The sequence below is a fragment of the Chiloscyllium plagiosum genome, chromosome 2 (assembly GCF_004010195.1).
Source record: "Chiloscyllium plagiosum isolate BGI_BamShark_2017 chromosome 2, ASM401019v2, whole genome shotgun sequence".
Taxonomy (NCBI): domain Eukaryota; kingdom Metazoa; phylum Chordata; class Chondrichthyes; order Orectolobiformes; family Hemiscylliidae; genus Chiloscyllium; species Chiloscyllium plagiosum.
The window spans coordinates 1,634,977-1,656,465 of NC_057711.1; the positions used below are offsets into that span (position 1 = coordinate 1,634,977).

Genomic DNA, 21,489 nt, shown 5'->3' on the forward strand with positions numbered 1-21,489 from the left:
CTCAAAGCACCTGCACATACAGACTCAAACAGGCAAGACATCAGCTATAACTTGAGAATGAAACTGAGGGGTTGCAATGGTCTATTACAAGATTAGCTGATCCTAAGACTTGCCATTCCCTTCTGCAGTACTTATAGATCTTGACCCAACCATCAGCTGCTTCATTAGCACCTTTCTGGATCCAAACTGACTTGTTATCTGTTTGGCACAATTTGCAAGAGCTAATACTGATCAGTCTGTCCAAATAGCAAAGTGTAGACTCCAGTTCCAGTGCAAATATTACAAGTGACTTTTAGCAACTCTCCATACTGACCCCAGGAGGTTCAAGCCCCAAATACTCCAGGAATGTTTCAATACATTACTGAACAGCTTTTAATTGGGCAAAGACCCTCCAACAGAATGTGCCAATGAACCACTAACTATCGTATTCTGGGGCTGCCACTGACCTGAACTCTACACCAGGGCAGGTCAAAGATCACAAATCCTAGAGCAAGTAACTCTCCACCTGACTCTTTCAAAGCCTGCCCACTCAAACACTAGTGTGATTGAATAATCTACCACTCAAATGAAATACCTTGAGGACAAAGCAGCCCATTTTATTGCAGCATGACCACCAATCCAGTCCTACTCTTCTAACACCCAGTGTACACTGCTAGCTATAGCTACAAGGAGCACTGCAGAATGCCGAAGCTCCTCACAGCACCTTCCAAATCCACACCCTCCCTAGAGGACAAGCAAGGTGTGGTTGTCTCCTATATATCATCCCCACCCCCCCTCACCACCCTGACTTGGGAATGTATTGCCATCAGTGTTGCTGGATCAGTGCTGGGGTTCCCTTCCTAAGGGCATGGCTGCCTCTAGCTGTTGAAACTTTCTGGTCTCAATTGAAAGTTTATTACTTAACCATTGTCATATAGGCAGGTTGGTTACACTAGTACGGGTAGAATTGTTAGGCAAATAGTTAAATTTGACATCTGGATTAAATCAAGTGACTGGATTGATAACCAGAGGACACTAAAAGGAATGTCTAATTTAAGAAATGCTGCTTTTGAAGAATTATCTACCTGCAAGGGTTCTTAATTTCACTGGAGATTGACATCAACTATCCTGTAGCTGGAGTGTACCACCTGGGTCAGTTAGAACTTGTAATTGGGTTTTTCAAAACTGTTGTCCATTTCCCCCAGAATTGCTAGGGAGGAATGGGTGGGTTTGAAACATGAGTTAAACTGGAATAATCAATTTTCACACTTGCTATTCCCCCAAATGGTTAAATGCCAAGTCCAACTTCCACTAACTTGAAACTAAACCACATGCTGAGTGGCCTGTTTGTGTCCACCCAGTGGACACATGGAGAGCTGCAGTGAATAACTGTATCTGGGACTGCTCCAGTGCACAGACCAATCCTTGTCTCAAAGGGTTCCAGTTTCAGGGGGAATGTGAATATAAGAACCTGGGGCTGAATGGTGCTTGGGATGCAATAGCTTAATGACCCAGGCTTGGCTGATCAAGCAGACTTTAAGCCAGATTTGTCAAAGTACCCACTTAATCCTAAAGAATAGGGCCGGCATGAAACCAGGATTTGACTGGAATAGGAGAATTCATTCCTGTGGGAGCATTCCACAATATGGAAAATGAGGGCCCTTCTGGCCTCCATGGTGACTAGTATACACTGTCTAGCTGCAGCTCCATCTTTGATTCTTGGAGCTGTGGATGAAGCCCTTATCCAGCATTCATGAGGCAGGAGATGTCACTCTACTGTTTTAGAAAGTTGGTACCTCTGAGGGGGACCACCGGACAAGTGCAGCAGTCCATGATCCTCTGCAGCAGTCCTCTCTGTATCTACACTTAGATACTGGGGGAGGGGGGACTGAATGGATAGGTGGCAGCAGCTATAAGATTATTTTCACCTCCTTTTCCTGTATAAGGAGGAGGGTTCCAGAAGGGCTCATGCCTGAAATGTCAATTCTCCTGCTCCTTGGATGCTGCCTGACCTGCTGTGCTTTTCCAGCAACACTCTTCAGCTTTGAAGTATAGATGAGCCAGTCATGGCAGGGGTCCTAAAATAGGCAGGTATTTCTGTGGCTGCAAGTTCAGAATGGTGTTGCCTCACTGGCATGAGGGAGGCTGCTGAGCAGGCACAGGATATTCTGAAGGGAATAATGAGCAGCCAGAGACTCTGGTCCATATTGGTACTCATCCCCAAAGAATGAGGTCCCAGTGTTGTCCCAACCAGGATCTTGAGGGTTGTAAGTCCCACAACACCTTTTGTTTCAACTCAACCAGACCCCCCCCCCCCCCCCCCCCCCAACAATCTAACCTGTCCCACTTGCCAGCATTTGGCCCATGTCCCTACCTTTATTTTGTTAATCAAGAGCTGCAGATGCTATGAATGAAACCAGCTGTTAAAGCTCAGCAGGCCTGGCAGTATCTGGAGAGAAATTGGTGTCTGTTCTAGTGACCCTCCCCAGAAGGGAGAAAGGCTAACTGAGATGCTAACTCTCATCTTGGATGCTGCTAGGCCTGAGCTCTTTTGGCAAGTTTGTTTTTCCTGTTTTAAATGTGTTGTACCTGTATCCAACTCTTCTGATGCATTCCGCATACAATCCTATGTGTAATGGTCCCCTCTAACCCCTCAGTCTTTCCTCACTTTGCCTAAACCTATGCCTTCTGTTTGTAGAATCTCCCACCCTGGGCACTGGCAGACCTTAGCTAGTCATCTTCTCCATGACCCTCTGGTTAGACCACTGCTTCCACTCTAGGATCAGTGGGAGAATAACTCCAAGCTAAGCCTCCCTTTAGCTCACACTAGTCCCAGCAACATCCTAAATCTCTTCTGCATCCCCAAACCCTCTTACCTGTAGGAGGGTGACCAAGTGGCTGTGCCAGTGTCCTGTACAGCCACAACATCCTGCTCCATAGTCCATTCAAGGCAAGCATACAAAACACCACCTTAACCACGAGGAGAAAGTGAGGACTGCAGATGCTGGGGATCAGCTGAAAAATGTTGCTGGAAAAGCACAGCAGGTCAAGCAGTGTCAAAGGAGAATCAATGTTTCTGGCATAAACCCTCAAGGGCTTATACCCAAAACATCGATTCTCCTTTGCTGCCTGACCTGCTATGCTTTCCAGCAACACATTTTTAACCACTGTTTACCTGTGATTTCACTGAAAGTAACTATAGATCTGGCCACTCACCATTTCCTGAGGACCTACCATTGTCTAAGTCCTGCCTTGGTTCAAATACAAATCTCTAAATGATACTGTCTACTGGCTCAACCCATCAGCTCAAGTCCTGTATTGCTCTTGGATAGCTTTCACTCCAACAGCACCTAGTAAGCGTGCAGACAACACCATAATAACTAATCCTATATTCTGATCCTGATCAGTCACAAATCCATGCACTAGCCCCAGTGCTGCTCCTTGTGGGCTCTTTAAAAAGGGGGCTCAGTTACTGAGGTTTTCCAGATCAGTTGGATCACTCCGTGGGACAGTAATTGCTTTAACAGTTTTACTTAATGGTAAGCTTAACCACTTCCTGTGCCCCACATCAGTGGAGCTCGGAGTTGGAAGATACATCTGCTTTTCGCATCAATAAAAGTATGAAGAGGGAGGGCTTCAGGTATGGGATCACCGGGCTGCCTTCAGGGCAGGTGGGATCTGTACAAGACCAGTTCCATCTAAACTGGAAAGACTTTCATATCCTAGCAGGAAGATGGCTAAAACCTGAGCAGTTGGTCAGCAAGTGAAATGACTAGAAAGAGCCACTAAGGCAGAGGCTCTGATTACTGAACATGGCAGGGCTGGTCTGAGGCCTAACTTTGAGTATGATGGGTAAGGCAGATGAACTTGGTTACATGCATTAACCCCCAACTCTGATGCAGATATTGCTGAGACTTGGTTGAGAGGGACAAAACTGGCAGCTCAATGTCCTGGGATTTGAATTTCAGCTCTACAGTTGGGGTAGAGTCCCTTATCAATTTCTTAGCACCAGGGGCTTGGTGTGAGGCCCAGAGACAGTTTAGAAACAATATCTAAATATTTCAACTAGAAACAATTAGAGCTGGTATTGGGAATTAGACCAGCCAAGTGATCACTTCAGTGAGGGAACATTTCTTTTGAACAGTAATTGTTAGTTCCTTGGAAAACTAAGTCTCCAGTTGAAGGTAATAAACCAATACTAGGCAGGACTAGGTGCAGCTGTTTGGAGGGTAAAGCCACATCTGGCATATGGGAATCTTCCAAGTGGTAGTGTTCAGCATTAGCATTCTGTCAGGGGAGGGTGAATACAGGGTCAGGAGCCTTCATTTTCTCCCCATTGGGAACTTAATAAAGAGGCTTACGTAGGGTTTAGAAACTGAAGACAAGATAAGTAAAAAGGTATGAAATGTCTTTGGCAAACATGATTAATGAAATTGGGAAAGGTAGGGCCACTCAAGGGCAAGAGGAATTTACATATGGAGCTAAGTGGGTGAAGTCCTTTAATGCAAATGATCAATATTTGCTGAGAAGGATATAATGGACAGGGAGTCTCCAAATGGATGTATTCTTGGGTATTGGGTGCTCTCAAAGCATTAAGATAAGATTCTCTTCCCTGCCCCCCCCCCCCACCTCCTAGAAGGCTGAGGGAGCCAGGTGAGGAAACTGATTTTGGAATGTCACTAGAGGCTGCAGCAGGCTAGAGTAGCCAAAGGAACAGGATAATCCAGGAAATGACAGACCAGTGATATTTCACTATTAGGGAAATTACCCAAGCAAATATCTTAGCACTTTCCCAGATTAGATAAATCTATTAGCAATAAGGTTTTTCTCAATCTGGCTTTCTGATTTATCCAATAATAAAGGACCAGGTTGTGGATGTTTCCTAAATGGATTTCAGCAAAGCCTCTTAATTCTAATACAAAGGTGAGGCCACTTGGGACCAGTGAGCTGTTCAGATGTTTACACTAACCTAGTAGCAGTGGAAGGGTCTCTTTCTGACTAGAGATGACCTGTGGTCAACAGGATCAGTTGAGACCCTGGTTTCCAAATGTGCACATGAGTAGCCTGAATCTGATTGATTTGGAAGGTACAGCAGGGTAGGGGCTGGAAACTCTGCCAGAGAAATGGCAGATGGAGCTTCCTCTGGGCAACTTTGATCTAATGCAGAGGAAAGTGTACAGTAAATGGCAAAACACTTGGAAGCACTAATAGAGGGATGTGTGTATACAGGTCCACACTCCACTGGAAGTGGCAACATTGGATAAGGTGGTTAAAGAGTATGGCTAGCATGCTTTTAGACAGGTATAATTTGATTCAGTCTATTTAAGGTAACTTTTTTGGAATACTTGTACTGTTCCAGTTGACACTGCACCTGGTTTGTTTTCACTTAACCTCTGGCTGTTCCTTTCAAGATTTCCAAATGAGGAATGGATTCAGTCTTTTTTCCCTCAAGGTAGAAACATCAAATACTAGGATGTAATTAAGAGGATGAGGTAGCTTTAAGCTGTGTGATTAGAATGTGTTGCCAGAGAAGGTGGTGAAGCAGATCCAGAATGTCAGTGGCCCATGTCACACCCTTGGGGCAAAGGGCCTGTTTCGGTGCTGTGCTTGCTCCTTGACTAAAGTAAATCAAATTGAAGTTGATGGGAAGCATTAAGTGGAAAGCAGCAGCAAACTGGAATCCAATTGGAGGTGGATCTTCACCCTGTCCTGCATCCTGACTGACCGGATCTGTGAATTGCTCATGTTTTTGAAGTAAAAGGGAAATGGTTTTGCCTCTGGCTGGAGGGTGACCAAGTCTGAACTGGCTACTTGTGTCCTTTCCTTGAGGCAGGTACAAAAAGGGCCACTACTGAGGATCTAGGAGTGTTTGACCAACCAGTGCATTTAGAGTCAAACAAGTGAAACAATATTATTCACTTTGAGAAGCACCCCATGGGACAGTGACAGTAAACACAATTGCCTGCAATTCCATGCACTCCAATATACTGTCATGGATTGGCTACAAGAGGGGTATGGTGAAGAGACTGTCACTCTAAATTTGCTTGCCTTATCGATGGCCAAAGGATCAGTGCTTGGGAACCCAGTTTGTAACTTTAACAATTGGTTCAGACATCCCAACTTATTCCAGCCAATATTAAAAATAACACTCTTGAGGGACTTGGACTCAACAAAAGCCAACGTTGGTTGTTGGTAGGGTCATCCACCTTTAGTAGGGATGAAGGGGAAGTAAATGTCATTGGCTCAATGACTAAGAGCTGACTCAATGCCAGGAACAGGACATGTACCTTTTCAAATGTTCTGTACAAACTGAAGCCACCTGCTAGTAATTCTCCAAGGTTTAACCTTATAGTGTTTTCATTAAAAAAAGTTGTAAAGAAATGTTCTCCCTCTTAGTCACTCTACTAGACTCTCTAGCACTTTTCCTCCTGTGTCTTGCTAGCAAGATGACTAATTGCCCAACATTGATGACCCGGGGAGGGGAAGTGGCAGGTAACTGTCAGATATGCTTGCCTTTAAGTGTAGAGGTTCCTGCAGTGCATCTTGGTCAGTTATGCCCTTCAACTTTTTTGGCCCAGACAATGTCAAGCTACTTGTGTTCTTGGGGGCTGCACACTCCATGTCTCAAGCTACCCACTCGAGTGTTCTAGCTTTGGGACCAGGAGATTATGTAGTGAGTGACCATGTATTGGATATGATTATGGCTTGGTCTAATGACCTGAGCAGTTTGAGGCTTCTAATATATCATTGAACTGCCATCTCTGGGGGAGGGTGGGGGTGGCGAGGAAGTAGTACACAAAGTTAATGACTTGATGTCTTCACCAGGATCAGAGAAGACTGAAGAATATCTATTAGCAAGATTTAAAGCTGATGGAGTTCGCTATAAAGCCAAGATAATTGGTGTTGACGATGTGCCAGATGCCAGAGGGGATCAGATGTGCCAGGATTCAATGATGAAACTGAAGGTAATGTCTAGGCTTTGGCACCATTCCTTTGCCCATGTCACCGAGTTAGTCCAAGGTGACCCAGAACTGGAACAATCTTAGTTTCCTTAGTCTCAACTCAGGGTTTATTCTAGTAATCCTCTCCCCGAGATCCCTTCTAATGTCCACTCCTGTCTTGGTATAAACATCAAGTCTTGACACTCTAACAACCCCAATTCACCAGGTCTCTAGTCTCAGTAAAATGGACTTTATGAACACCAAAAGCTTACTGTAATTCTGTGGGGATATGGGCTTCAGAAAGCAAAACCAAATTAGCCAGGTTTTACAGCATGAGGACACAGTCCTCCAGGCCACTCTATGCCAATCATGAAGAATCTAATCTCATTGGCCAATAGCCTTGTAAATACTACTACATATTCCCCTCAATACAATGTCTTGGTGGTTCCTACCTCTGCCACCCTCTAATCTGGGTTCCTGACACTCCCATGGAAAGATTCCTTTTAATCATCATGCTCCTTGCCTAAAATGCACCAGTTTACCCAGAGGCTTCCTCTTTTTCTCCCCCCCCCCCCCCCCCCCCCCCCCCCCCCCCCCCCCCCCCCCACCAATCAGTCCTTAAACTCTGCACCTCCATTGGCACCCCCTCCTAGGAAAAACACTCAGCCTGTCTAGACCACCTCCAATAGCCAAACAAGTTTAATGTAATCTGTTCATATGCATGCACCTCACTAAGCAGGAACTGTACAAACTGTCGCACTGCCTACTTTTTAATGCATCTTGTTACTGAATTCACTTCCAACTAACCGGGTCCTTGGTCAATCTTGAACAGAATTAACCCATTAAACTCTAGAGCAGAGCCCTCCATTCAGTTTAAACTGGTTCTTGTGTAAATGTCTAATGGAATTGTTTTCATCCCCTTTAGGGTATAGCAATAGCTGCTCGTGCACAGGGTCAACACAAGCAGAGGATTTGGGTCACCATCTCTCTATCAGGAATCAAGCTAATTGATGAGAAGACAGGAGTAAGTAACAACACTGTAGACCCAGTGGAATGGGAGTCTCTCCAACTTAATGAGCTGGGCATAGACCAGAAAGCTTCCCTTAAAGTTTAAACCCAGATAACCCCATTTGAGAATCACTTTGGTCAGTCTGCCATAGCAAAGTCTTTCCTCAAGTAAGGAACCCAGCTGTTCTCTGAACAAATCTTTCATACCCTGAAACTAAGTACTTGTGGCTGAATTTACATAGTTGTCAAATAGCATTTTGCGATGTAAATGATAACATTCCTACAAAAACCTCTATCTTCTGAACTGACACTTCCCATTTGGGATATTGAACTATCACTGAATTGTAGCTAATTGGGTTAAACTTCCTACAGATCCCATTCCTTTAAACCAGAGGGCATTTTTAACTTGCACTCTGTGGGGTTTTTTCTTTTCAGGTGATTGAGTATGAGCATACAGTCAACAGGATCTCCTTCATTGCCAGAGATGTCACCGATAACCGTGCATTTGGATATGTCTGTGGTGCAGAAGGACAGCATCAATTCTTTGCCATCAAGACTGCCCAGCAGGTAGGGTAACCGAATCCGAGAAGTGCTAGGCACCTGAAACCCAGTTGCCATGGCCCAGTCAGCTGGCTAAGGTGTCCACACCATGGTTCAGTCACTAGCCTTGTTTACCTGCTTGTGGCAGTCTGTACAAACGTTTGTAGCAATCCCATTGGGTAACAAATGTCAACTGTCCACGTTCTCTTCCTGGAAGATAACGGGAATGACGTTCCCATAGTCCTGGCTGAGTTTGAGGTTAAAGCTTGAAGGGGCATCAGTCTAATCAATGAGGGGTAGACCTCCTTACTATTATGGGATTGGACCATGTATGTTCTGGTTCCCATGTGACCAACCCACTGGCTGGGAGTGTTGCATTCATCTACATTATAATTCCTGAGATTGTGGGTGACTTGATGTCATTATAGATACTTAACCAGGCCTTTAAGTATCCCATGTGGGAAATGGGGTGAAGACATGGAATGCAGTATCTTAGCAAGTGGGATCCAAAACTGGCTTAACAGTGGTAAGGCTGGTGCCCATTAGTGCACCATAGAGTCAGTCCCTCCATCTGGTTATCAATGAATATGAATCAGTTGTCAGATTTACTAGTGAGGAGTAAGGCCCTTACAAGAATATAAAGGGGCTGGGCAGATCAGTGGCAGAGATGTGAAGTGATTCCCTCAGCCTAACCAATGGCACCCTGGGGGTTGAAGGATAGGGTTCTTTGGTGTTACCTTTTGGGCAACACATTATTGGGTAATTAAGGAATAAGATGCTTGCTTTTACCAGTTTTAGGATTATCAGAGCAAGATATATTGGAGCTGGACTGACTTTGGTTAGCTCAGTTGAGTGCTGTAGTTCTGATTGCAGTGGGGAGGGTGCAGAGGAGATTCTTTCAGCTCTCCAGTTAGAGCACCTTCTCAGGGTAGGAAATCTCCCTGATCTAGAGTAGATCAGAGGGGACCAGAGATGAAAGATTAAAGAGCATGGGTAGGGTGACTAGAATACTGCTGCTCCCCTTTATCAAAGGGGCACTCTTTCAAGTGAGGCTGAGGCCAGTGGGATTCTTTACCAGGAGGGTAATTACGGTAGCAAACACTCCTAGTACTTATGACCAGGTCTCCTATTCCTAACACTGAAGAGTTCATGATCAATTTCCTAATTGACTGCAGTCAGAAATGTGGTTTTTTTCTCCTGTCGATAGGCTGAGGCACTAGTTGTGGATCTGAAGGATCTCTTTCAATTGATCTACAATCTGAAGAAAAAGGAAGAAGCTGAGAATCAGTCTAAGGTGAGGAATATGCATCTTCCTTTGAAGACCATCCCTTGCTCAAATGACTAGAGCAATGTGGGGCCTGCATAGAATGTGATTCTTGGAAGGGAACAAGTGGGGTGGTGGTGAGGTGGCTCAGGCAGTGAGGCACACCAGGACCTATTGGTCCTGTGGATTAGGGTTATCTAACTTGGACTAATCAGTAAGTGCGAGATCACCTTGAATTTAATGAGGTGCATTGATCACTGGTCTCTCCAGATCCTCTTCCTGTGAAGTCCCTAAATTGTCCCAACAGCATCCAGACCATAGGCTTCTTTCAGCAAACTTCACTTCAGGAGCTGGCTGCTTTAAACCTTGTTGGTTCTTGTGGGCTGACTCCTAGCAGGAGAGCCCTGAGGCTGTACAAATGCCACTGGCTCTAGCTACTACCTAATATCCAATGGGATCAACTGTCAGCAAATTGCTTTCATTCCTGTAGTTCAAAGCCATTCAGCTCCTTGAAGCTCTGTCCTTAATCTATAACTAAACCTGTTCCTGCCTGCCCATGTACTGTTGTTGACTAGTCTAAATTATCCTCCTTCCATGCAAGGTGTAAGTAAATGCATTCTCACCTCATTCCTCTACCTGTTTGTCCCTCTTGCCAAATATTTAACAGGCCACATACTGACTCCAGCAGAAGTCTCTAATTTTGTTGTTTCTTTCCTCTTGCAGGAGGGCCAACCCACTGAGGTAAGATCACTAGCAGGCGGTACTGCTCTCCTTCCCCAGAGGGAGCCTATTCCCCTCACTAGAGGGATACCTAGTGGTATCAGTGTTAATCCAGAGACTGCAATATTCTGGAGACCCAGGTTCACATCTGGCAAATGGTGGGTGTTTCAACCTAATGAATCCACTAAGCCTAATCAAACCTTTTTTGTTTAAAACCCATCTAGTTCACTCATTTCCTCAGTCTGTCTATACCAGACCCCACCATGACTGACTCTTACCAATAACTGGGCAGGGATAATAAAAGCTGGCCTACCTGGTGATGTTCCATTCCCCTATTTGATATCTAGCTCATTCTGCAGCAGGCCCCTGGATGGTGTTCAACTCTGCAAGTGAGGATTGCAGATGCTGGCAGTGGTCTAGATTAGTGGTGTTAGAAAAACCTAGCAGGTCAGGCAGCATCAGAGGAGCAATTTTAATTAGGCTTTCGCCCAACTGTCAATTTTCCTGCTCCTTGGATGCTGTCTGACCTGTTTTTTTCTAGCGCCACTCTAATCTAGACCTAGGTGGTGGTCACCCACCCTTGCTGCTGCTTCAAAGGCATGAGTTAAAAGTGCAATACTGGCTCTTACCATATCTTGGGGGTGGGTTAATTTGTCTGATCTAATTGCACCACCTGAAATTCCAGTAATCTCTCCCTCCCAGGTTTTGGATCACTGTCTTGTGTTTAACTGGGAAACTCTAGCTAACCTGGAGCTTGTGTCTAATGCTTGTTCCTTGTTTCTCACAGAATGGTAGTCCACTGCTGAACTTTGACCAGGTATCTCAAATTAAAAGTGTAAGTATTCAGCTTTAACAGAACTCTGTACATGTTGCTAGGGTGGATGACAAGAGTCAATGTAATTTAATACAACTGCATGGATGGTCAAGGCAAAGAGCCCTTGGTATCTAAAGCTGACCATCCTCTTACCTGAGGGTTTACCTTTATGGTGCAGCACTTGAATGAAAGAGTTGAGGCATTAATTGATGCCAATACTGGCATGATCTGATTAATCTTGATTATACTTAATGGCCTAATTCTGTTCCTGCAAGTGAGATATGGAATAGCCACAAAGGGTTACAGGCAGAGACAGTGAAGATTCATTGCTCATGATTTTACTATGGAGTTTCCAGTCTCGAATGCTCTTGTCAATGTAAGTGGTAGTGTTTGAAACCCAGAGGGTCATAATACTCAGTCAAGGCCAAGAGGGTGGGATCTTTGTGGTGGTCTTAGCTGGTACATGAATCAGTCATTCTGCCATACAAATGCAGGCTGCCAGCTAAGCTGACCTGTTCTTCTCAGGAACATGTGGTCTGAAAGGTCTACCTCCATTTTTAATGCACCTATTGGGATTAATCTCCATTCTTCTATTGCTAAAGCTGGGTGGGCAGCAACTGGCAATCTCTACTGTAGCTAGGTTGGTCTGTTTTGCTTAGGTCAAGTAGAGACCCCAGTGCAACAGTTTCAACAATAAGCATGGTCTATATTTGAGATGTAGTATTCACTGGATACTACTCTTCAGCTAGTAGGTGCAATACCTCCCTCTAGAGGGAAACTTCTCGAGTCTCCTTGATTTTTTTTGCTCTGACCTTATAACCACAACTGATGCCAGAAGTGGCTAATGTTGAATGTTCCCACTGACTTCCCCTACCCCCCCCCCCCCCCCCGTCATGAGCATTAAAGTAAAAGTCCAATTCTTGAGGGTGGCTGAATTCTCCCTTCTAGAGAATCTTTCTAACTTATCTTTTTGAATCTCCTTTTAAACAGGATATCGATCAGATGCAGCTGTTTGGAGACATGTCAACACCTCCTGACATCACTTCCCCAGCAGTAAGTTAATTTGTTTAGGTCATCTGTACCACTAGCAGACAGGACTGTCTCAATAGAAACCTATTTTACCAAGCTGTGAATTGGTTTTATCTCTCTAGTGAGACTGAAGAACTCTGGTTAGATATTTCCAGGGTCTTAATCTGACCCCTTCCAGACTTAATGGAATTTGGATTGCTGACATCTCCTGCTTCCAGTGAGGTGGTTAGCCCTCTAATGTCAATTCTAACAATGCTGGCAGTACTTAGATTTACTAAAAGCTAACTTGTGCAAGTAGCTAGCCAGCAGGTGTCTCTTTCTGACCTCCCACTTTTTTAAACCTCTTCGCCCTGAGATGTTTGGATTACATTGGAGTGTGTACTTGTGGTTTATGTTCCAAGGTTAGTGCTGTTTTAAAATGAGAAATTATGCCAAAGCTGGACTGTCACAAAAGATTGCCTGTTCTTGGCTCTTGCCCAACCCAACTTGTGGGAATTACTAAATGATTAACTGGAGCAATGGTTTCCCTCTTTGACTCGGTCTGTAGTTGCTTTAGATTAAATGTGACACAGCTAAACCTGTGTAATGTTGCATCAGGTCCATAACCTGCAAGGCTTAATGGGTTAAATCACTATCAAGAGCATTGTGGGTCAACCTACAGCACTTGGGTTGCAGTAGTTCAAGGTGATAAGCTGCCTTAAACGCATGGTGGCTCAGTGGCTAGCACTGCTGCCTCACAGCACCAGGGACCCAGGTTCAATTCCCACCTTGTGCCAACTCCAGAGTTGCCCATTCTGCTGGTGTCTGGTGGGTCTCTTCCCACAGTCCAAAGATGTGCAGGTTAGGTGAATTGGCCATGCTAAATTGTCCAGTGTTCAGGGGTGTGTAGATTAGGTGCATTAGTCAGGGTAAAATGTAGGGGAATAGGTCTGGGTGGGTCCCTCTTTGGAGGGTTGGTGTGGACTTGTTGGGCTGAAGGGCCTGTTTCTACACTGTAGGAATGTAAACTACTGGAAATAAATGCTAGCTCAGCCATAACCTTCCCTAAAGTGAATCAACCCTAACAACCTGGGGATTTTAGCTTGTACAAAGCTGCATTCAGTTCTGGTGCAGAGGAGACTGCTCAGGATGCTGCCTGGACTGAAGGCACCTCCTTGAAGGTTGAGGGAACAATAGGCTTTTCTTGCTCTCCAAGGCTGAGGTGTACACTATAGGAATAGTCAGACTTTTTTCCCAAGAGTGGAAATAGCTATCAAAGGATATGTGATTTGGAGGAAGGTTTAAGGCAGATGTCAGGTTTTCTCCTCACTCCCACTCAGGCACTACCAATGGTAGTCAGATACACTAGGGATGCTGACTCTTGCATAGGCACATGGAAGCTGGTACAAAAGTTAGCACCTGAGGGCTGAAGGGCCTGTGCTATTCTGTTCTATTCATGGCTACAAAGCTGAATATCCAGAATCTATATGCAAGATGTTGGTGTAAATAGCATGTTTGACATCTGGCAAATCTTCAACTTTGGCTTTCATACACTCCTGAGTTAGGAGTTTGAAGGTGATATGATTTACTGATCACTAACTGGGTGCATGTCATGTAAGTGGATGAGTCTTTCAAATTTCCTGAGGCCTGGTCAGTCAATCATGGCCTGGCTCCTCAATCACTTTCCTGGGTGCCAACCGATCACTAATTGCAGCACCCTACACTTTTTTAACTTCAGTTGAGAACTTGTTCACTTTAGTAGCTTAACTTTCAAACATCAAATCTATTTCTAAATCCCATGGCATCTAAAGAATATTTAGTTGCACCAATTTTTTTCAAGTTCTAAATTGTACAATTGCGGGAATTGTGGCTAGACTGGTGACCAGGCTGAGATGTGAGCACAAACTCTCTCCTGCCAGCATTTACCAGCTTCAGGGTCCACATTAAGATCTGTGGAAAGGATTTTCTTTCCAAGAATGTTGTACACTAGGAAAAGATGGTATTCTTATCCTGCTAACTACTTCAAATAATTCAAACTTTTTTGTATTTGTGTTGATTAAAATTTTTCTTTTCTGTCAATGATTAGGAATCAAATGGCTGTTTGCTAGACTTGTCTTCTCCTGAAATGGACCCTTTGAACACCTGCATGAAAGATCATCTCCAGGAAGTGACTCCTGCTTCCTCACTTCACTTCTTCCCTGCACCTGATCCTAACCCTTTTGGGAATGACCCTTTTTCTGAACTTGACCAATCAGCACCACCTAAACCAGTTGATTCTGTAAAACCTTCTGATCAGAAAGATGGAGCTCTTCCCTTCCTAGCCAATCAGAGTGGAGACCACCTTGGCCATGACTTTGACCAGCCCCCTAGCCAGGTTGCCACTGGTGTGAAAGTTGATACTCCGTCCTGGGGACTGAATGGAGCAGTGGGGCAGGATCCAGTTGAATTGGGTAGCAGAGTGACCACTGACCCCTTTGCTGAGATCTCAGGGGCCACACCTCCAGCACAGAATGGGTTAAAACCAGGCTCCCTGGGTGCTGCAAACATCAAGCAAGTGGACTCCCTCCTGATGCAGAACTTTGATGCAGTGACCTTGTCCCCTCCACCACAAAATGCAAAAGGAGCTCGAGGCAGGAAGAACAATCAGGTGACCAGCATGACCTCTAACCCCTTTTAACAGGCACTTTTTTATACTTGCTAACACTCTCGCTGAACAACTAGATCCTAATTTTCCAGCTTTGGGGATTCTTGAGGCATGGCTTTTTCAAACAATCTGGTCAGCATGGCACCAACTAACCAGGCTGATGCTATGCTGTCAGACTTCCATTGGCATGTATCTTGGATGCTCCTGGGGGAGTTTTGGGAGGCCATTACTGAATCCTCAGTCTCCATGAGGTGAGGCTCCTGCTGTTAATGGAGAATGTAGAGAGGTCACTAACTCCAGACCCTGGGGCATCCTGAGCAAGACTGAGCCAGGAGTAGTTGGGTTATTTGATGTGACTCTGAATGAAATGACCTTTCTTGGCTTTTCTCTTCAGCTGGCCAGTGAGAATTTTGGACCCAGCCCACCTGCTTCCAGTATTCCACCCTCAGGCCAGATCCCTCTGGATCTTTTCAATGTGCCAAGTTCCTCATCACACGTCAGCCCAGGTAACTCCTTTCTAGAAGTGAACTACGTTTGCAAATTGGAGAGCTTGTTTGAGCCAGTGCACTTGTAAAATGCTGATATTTGATCTAATTGCAGTCAGTTCATGTTCAACAGCTATTAACTCCATGCTGTTCAACTAACTTTTCTCCTTTGTTCTAACATCCATTGTACCTTCAGTTCATCAATTCTACTCCCATTTTTCTAGCACTTAGCCTGTAGACTTATTCTGATTTCAAAGTGTCACTTAATGTTGGGCCCTGTCCCTCAAGTAGACTAGATAGCCCCCACCCCAGCTCTGAACTTGTTTCATTCCTGTCAACCTCTTGCTGATCACATCCATTCCCCTCCAAGGGAAACACTTGCCCATACTCTTTGTTAATCCTGCCCTATCTCCAACACCCCAGCTGACTTGCCTCTTTCCCCACAGCTGACCCACTGGCCCTAGTCAATCCACCCTGTAGTTTTGGTTTCCTTTATCTGACTCTCTGGAGTGTTATGAAGGCTTACCAGATTAAGTCTCCTCAGCACTTAATCAGTTTTACTGTAATCCAGGAGCTGCAGATGCTAGATCTGACACTGCTTTCTGCCCACAGATGGTGCCAGTACTGTAGACTAAGTCCAGTGACTCTTCAGAACTAAAGTGATCTAGCAGAAATATTTACTGTTGAACCTATTGAAGTTAGTCCAAAGTTACTTGAAATACTAAGTCCATTCAAAAATACAGCATAGGCCATTTTAGAACTTTGTCAATTCTCTGCATAAAAGCATTGTGGGTTCACACCTGATCCCAGCAGGTGGACTACAGTTCAAAGCAGCTCCACCCAAGCAGCTAAAGACCCCCGGTCCAGCCTGTGACACCTATAGGCTACAAATGAATGTTACTGTTGTACTTGAGCTGAGCTAAGCACTTGCTCCTGCTCCCAAATTGTCCACTGTTACTTGTCATCAATGAGCTGCTATTTTCAGCATCACCAAATGTCATGTTGTCTTTTCTAGGTTTGTCTGGACCACCTCCTGCTGGACCTTCTCACCCAATGCCATGGGGACAGCAGCCTCCAGTTCTTCCTCAGTCTGGCTCCATGCCCCCAAGACCTATCTTTGGCCCACAGCCTCCCTTTGGACAGCCCAATGTCTTTGGCCAGCCAGCTGCAGCCTGGAGCCAGCCAGCTCCATTTGGAGTCCCACCTGTACCCACCACTTGGGGGCAACGTAGCCTAGCCCCACCCAATGTCTGGAGTCAGCCTGTTCTGCAGACCACTCCTTTTGGCACCAACCCTTTTGCTGCCTCCCTTTCTATGGTGCCACCCATTGTAGGTCTGGTCCCTTCTGCTGGGACCTCACTGTCCCCACCTCCCCCACCACCAAGACCCAGCCTGCAAGAATCCTCCAAGCCTCAAACTAGTGCCTTCACTGCCTTGGACCCACTAGGAGAGAAGGAAGAGAAAAGTGTCAAGGAACTGTTTAAAGACTTCCAGATCACCAAGCCCCCAACTATTCCTGCTCGGAAAAGTGAGCAGCCAACTGTTGCTGGGGCATCAGGAGCATTTGGCCAATATTTCACCAGCAAAGTAGGTGTTCCCCAGGAAACCGCTGACCATGATGACTTTGACATCAATCAACTCTCATCTACAACAAATGGTAAGTTTTCGTAGGGAGGGTGAAAAGTTCTCAGAAGGCTTTGGTTAATGTTAACTCTGTTCCAGCAGTCCACCTCCCCTTGCCTATAATCACTTGCCTTACTACAGCCTGTCAGAAAGACATAAGCTTCCCATTCTCCTTATCTGGGTAACTAAATGTTGTGTTTTAGTTCCCAGAAATAGGGTAATCCTGGTCCATGCCTATCCTAGAGTTGGTCAATGCAGCTCAAGGATGAGCTGCCAGAAAGGTAAGACTTGAACCAGCAGCTAAAGGGCAATGGAGGCTCTTAGATTGTGGCAGATAGGAAATGCAGATGACAATTCCAGTCTTGCTGCTTAATGAGCAGTGGTTGAACAGACTCAATGGGCTGAATGACTTGCTTCAGTTCCCTTCTGGTCAGGAAGATAAAGGAGTAATTGAGGTTAACTGCAGATTGGAGTGGTGGCTGGGGGCTTGAGTGGTTATGAATTTTCTCAATTCTGAAGCTGCTCAAGATACTGCAGTCTGCAAGTGTACTTCTGCACTGAGTTGATGGGTATTGGGTTTGAGACAGATCCCTTCCTGGTGAGGGAACAATAGTCTCCATGTGCCTCTCCAAATCTACTAATACTTGGACCTATGTCAAAGGGCACTAATTCTGACCTTTCCCTTTCAGCAGCTCCAGCAGCACCGAGCCAGAGTTCGACACTGAATCCTTTTAATACCAGTGGAGATTCAGCACTAGTGAGTACAAATTGTTAACTTGAGGAATGATCTTGGTAAATCGCCACCTGCAGTGACATCAACTGTACATACTAGCATAGGCAATGGGCCAAAGGAAACCCATGCTGTATAAACTACCTTTGAACAACTCCCTGACTGCCCAGCCAATGCTAGGTGGACTTTAAGCCTTGAGTATTCCCCTCCAGTCTGGGTAGTCCATTGAATTGTCACTACCTTCCTATACTACTGACCCAAATACTTAACATTGCCCTGAGATGGCACTAAAGACTGTTCACTTCCGTCCTGCCCCACCTCAGTCCAATGACTGAAGATTTTGGGACTTGCTGTTGAATCTAATATCCCCATCACCTCTGGCCTGCCTGCACCAAGAGCACCTTGTCTCCAGCTTGCAGCTGTTCTACATTCTCTCATCCCTTACTCCTGACATCTCACACCTTAGTCTCTAATTCCTGTTTCATGTGTATTCATGACTGAGCAATTTTGGCCACACCTCACCTAAACCCCCAAGCTTGCTCCTCCCTGTCTCCCCACATCCATCAGAGATGGGGCTAGAAGCCATCAGACGAACAGTGCAGGGAAGAAGTCTGCCTGTGGACTCTGGGTAGTGTTTTGTGTGCATTCTTAGTGACTGATCACAGCAACTTGTTCTCAAAGAACTCCACCTGGTGCCGATGTTCAAATTGTAGACCTTAATACTCTCTCAACTAAGTGAAGTGCCCTTGGCACCTCCATCTCACTCCCAGGACAGGTTAGAGTAAACATTCCTGTCTCATTTATACCAGGTCCATGAACTACAAATGTAAAAACAGGAAGCAATCCACCTCTGAGCTGTGCTGAAAGCAGTTGACCAGTGCTATTACACTAACAAATAGTATCACTGTTATACCTCCCCCTGAAGGTTCTAACCTTTGATTTGTGACCTGCTTCATCTACCAATGTTCACTGAAGTGGAGCATCTAGTGCCTTGCTAGTCTTGTCTCCATTACTCTAAACAATTTACTCATGATGATTGGAATTGAATGCTTTGCTCTAACTACAAACTACCTTTTTTAGGCTGTTCCTGCTCCATCTGACCCATTTGGAGATCCCTTTGGAAACCCATTTGTGTAACATTCTCTACATGGTCTGTAAGTATCGCTGCTAATACTGACTCTCAACCCTGTCACTTCTAAGGACCTCTGCAACCAAAGCCTTCAATCATGACCAACCCTAGAAAGAGTTGGTATAAACTGTTCAGCTATTCAATAGGATCATAGCTGACCACAAACTCAGTCCCCTGTTACTGCTTTCTCTAGATCCTTTGAACTCTTGGCATTTGGAGAAGTCTGTATGGCCCTATTCCCTATCTGGTCTATATTTAAAGTGACCCTCCAGTCTCTTTGCGGCAGAATTCCATAGGCTCACCACTCTGAAGAAATGGCCTACCCTGTGTCCATAACAGGGTCTAAGTCCTAATGAGACCAGCTGATACCCGATCAGCAGTAAATGCAGCCTGAATAAAGTAATATTGGAATCTTTCACTAGGTTAGTGAAAATGCTTTACTCAGCAATTAGTTGGCTGTATTGCCTGATGTGTCTCTGCCAGAAACTCCCAATTCTGATTACCTGATGCTGTTAATGCTGCTACTTGAGTTATAATTGGGCAGGAACACAAAGATTCAATTTTGATCAGCCTATACAGAATTCTTCAATCTAAAACTTCTTCTGTTTAGTATTAACTATCTTAACCATCTAGTTCAGTAGCACCTAGAGAGGGATACCCCCACTGACTCTTGATGCATATCAGACTTGGTGTGACTTTCTCCATTACTGAATCAGCAACATGTGCTTTAATCCACTAACTATTTGATTTTAATATGATCAAACTGGCTTACTTTGATTCATCAACTGGACTTTTTCCATTAAACTAGTTTTATGATCTGGTCAAAGGATCTGACCACAGGGTTTTTGATAAAATGGCTTTCTTGACTGAGCTGGGACTAGGAGACCACTGACTAGTGGCTGTGGTATCTAACATGTCAGTAGATTTGACCTTATTTTAAAAATGGTAAACTTTTTTCCTTTCCCAGGTATTCCAAATTTGATCATCTGGCTTTGACGAGCAGCAGCCTTTGCACAGAACAGAAGGGTTAATGATTGTACCAGGTTTCCAATAAGTGGGCCTTTGTCCTCCAGGTTTTCTGACTTGTTAGTGTTTATTGTCATTGAATTTTAATCCTGTGACCAGGAAGCAAAATTCAAATGTTTGTGTAAAGGCAGCTCTACTGTCTAGCTGCTACAAGCCAGCAAATCCTTCCCTTGAAGCCAATGCTTGTGACTGGTGTTTAAGTTTTCTTTTAGGCAATTTAATTCTCACTTGCCTTGCTGTTGTAACTGGGTGATCTTTCATTTTGACTCCCATCCTGGACCTGTCTGGTCACCTTTTTTATACACCAGTGCCTTGATTAGACAGTGTCTAATCCCTGTTTTTGAAAGGATCAGTATAACATGGGAGTGAAGTCTGATTCTAAATGTCAGATACTAGCTTTTTTTACTGACTTGTGACTGTATGCTGGCACACCTTTTTTTTCTTTTTCCAAGAGTATTAAAGTATCTGTCAGTGGCATCCTAGAATTGCAGCACCTGGGAAAACCCAACACCTTTTTTGGGAGCTCTTTGAAACCAAGAAATGCAATTTTGCACATTCTTAAGATTAATTCAAATGGAAGGTTTGGTATAATGAAGTCCTAAGCCAAATAAGTACTTGTACTCTTGTTATAAATTGGCTTCATCAATGTCACTAACTGGGATAAAACTCTGGCTCCTGAAATCCCCTCTCATCCAGATGGAGCAGTATTCCTGTGCCAGTTAGATACTCTACAATGCACTTGTCCCCACAGGCCACTAGTAATGTAGCACATTGCACTAAATATTTTTAATGTTTTTATAGTTCACAGTGACACTAATAGCATGGTTTAGTCAGCTCCTGCAATGTTTTGTCCTTGTGATCTTTTTAACCTGAAGCATACACCACCCTGAGCTGGCCACTCTCTGCACAGGTGCACTGCAAGTATTACCTTGCATCTCAATACAGATCACATGTCAGCCTTTAAGGCATAAGGCTTGGTCTAATACGATCAAAGATCATCTCAATGTTTCAACAACCCTTGTCAAATCACCAGCAAAAGTATTGTAACAGTTACTGCAGGTCCTTTATTACCTGATCTCATTAATCCCCTCATCTGTCTATCTAAATAGTAGCTCACCTGGAAAGTTGTTTATAAGCTGTAACTATTTCAAATGTAATCTCTGTACTGTGGTCTTTTAATAAACCAATAATGCATTATTCTGACTTGTTCAATTCTGATCACCACCTGTGCAAGTTTGAACCAGTTGAATGGAGAATCCAATGCCATTGGATACACCCTCCTGCTCTGAAAGAGGGACAAATGGTCTGTCACTGCTGTACCTGAAGTGAATACAGACCAGGGGCACAAAGGAACAGGAAACTAAGAACTGGGCAATTCTTTGAAGATCAGTGAGTACAAAGCAAATGCTAAACCTGGTTACCTTATTCTCAGGGTAGTGAGATTGAAGCTTAGGATTGGAGATTCTGATCCAGTGGATTGGAGTCTGGCAAATACACTGGCCAGCCTGGAAGCGGTTATCTGCACAAGACCATGTAAGTACACCAATCCAAACTAACCACCTGCCAAAATGGCAGCAT

General features: G+C 44.6%; 1 protein-coding gene across 4 annotated transcripts in view; it reads left to right on the top strand.

The window, feature by feature from the left end:
* Positions 1 to 21,108, top strand: part of dab2 (DAB adaptor protein 2) — a 38,315-nt gene extending 17,207 nt beyond the window's left edge. For 2 of the 4 annotated variants that reach the window (XM_043703026.1, XM_043703025.1), the window contains exons 3-15: positions 6,805 to 6,944; positions 7,846 to 7,944; positions 8,364 to 8,495; positions 9,676 to 9,762; positions 10,456 to 10,473; positions 11,240 to 11,287; positions 12,257 to 12,319; positions 14,361 to 14,921; positions 15,313 to 15,424; positions 16,419 to 17,060; positions 17,716 to 17,783; positions 18,837 to 18,910; positions 19,853 to 21,108. In XM_043703026.1, coding sequence (XP_043558961.1) covers positions 6,805 to 6,944; positions 7,846 to 7,944; positions 8,364 to 8,495; positions 9,676 to 9,762; positions 10,456 to 10,473; positions 11,240 to 11,287; positions 12,257 to 12,319; positions 14,361 to 14,921; positions 15,313 to 15,424; positions 16,419 to 17,060; positions 17,716 to 17,783; positions 18,837 to 18,893 — 2,027 coding nt within the window. In that variant the 3' untranslated portion in view covers positions 18,894 to 18,910; positions 19,853 to 21,108. The remainder of the gene's footprint in view (positions 1 to 6,804; positions 6,945 to 7,845; positions 7,945 to 8,363; positions 8,496 to 9,675; positions 9,763 to 10,455; positions 10,474 to 11,239; positions 11,288 to 12,256; positions 12,320 to 14,360; positions 14,922 to 15,312; positions 15,425 to 16,418; positions 17,061 to 17,715; positions 17,784 to 18,836; positions 18,911 to 19,852) is intronic. The other 2 variants (XM_043703027.1, XM_043703031.1) reach the window with 2 other exon arrangements.
* Positions 21,109 to 21,489: the final 381 nt, after the last annotated feature.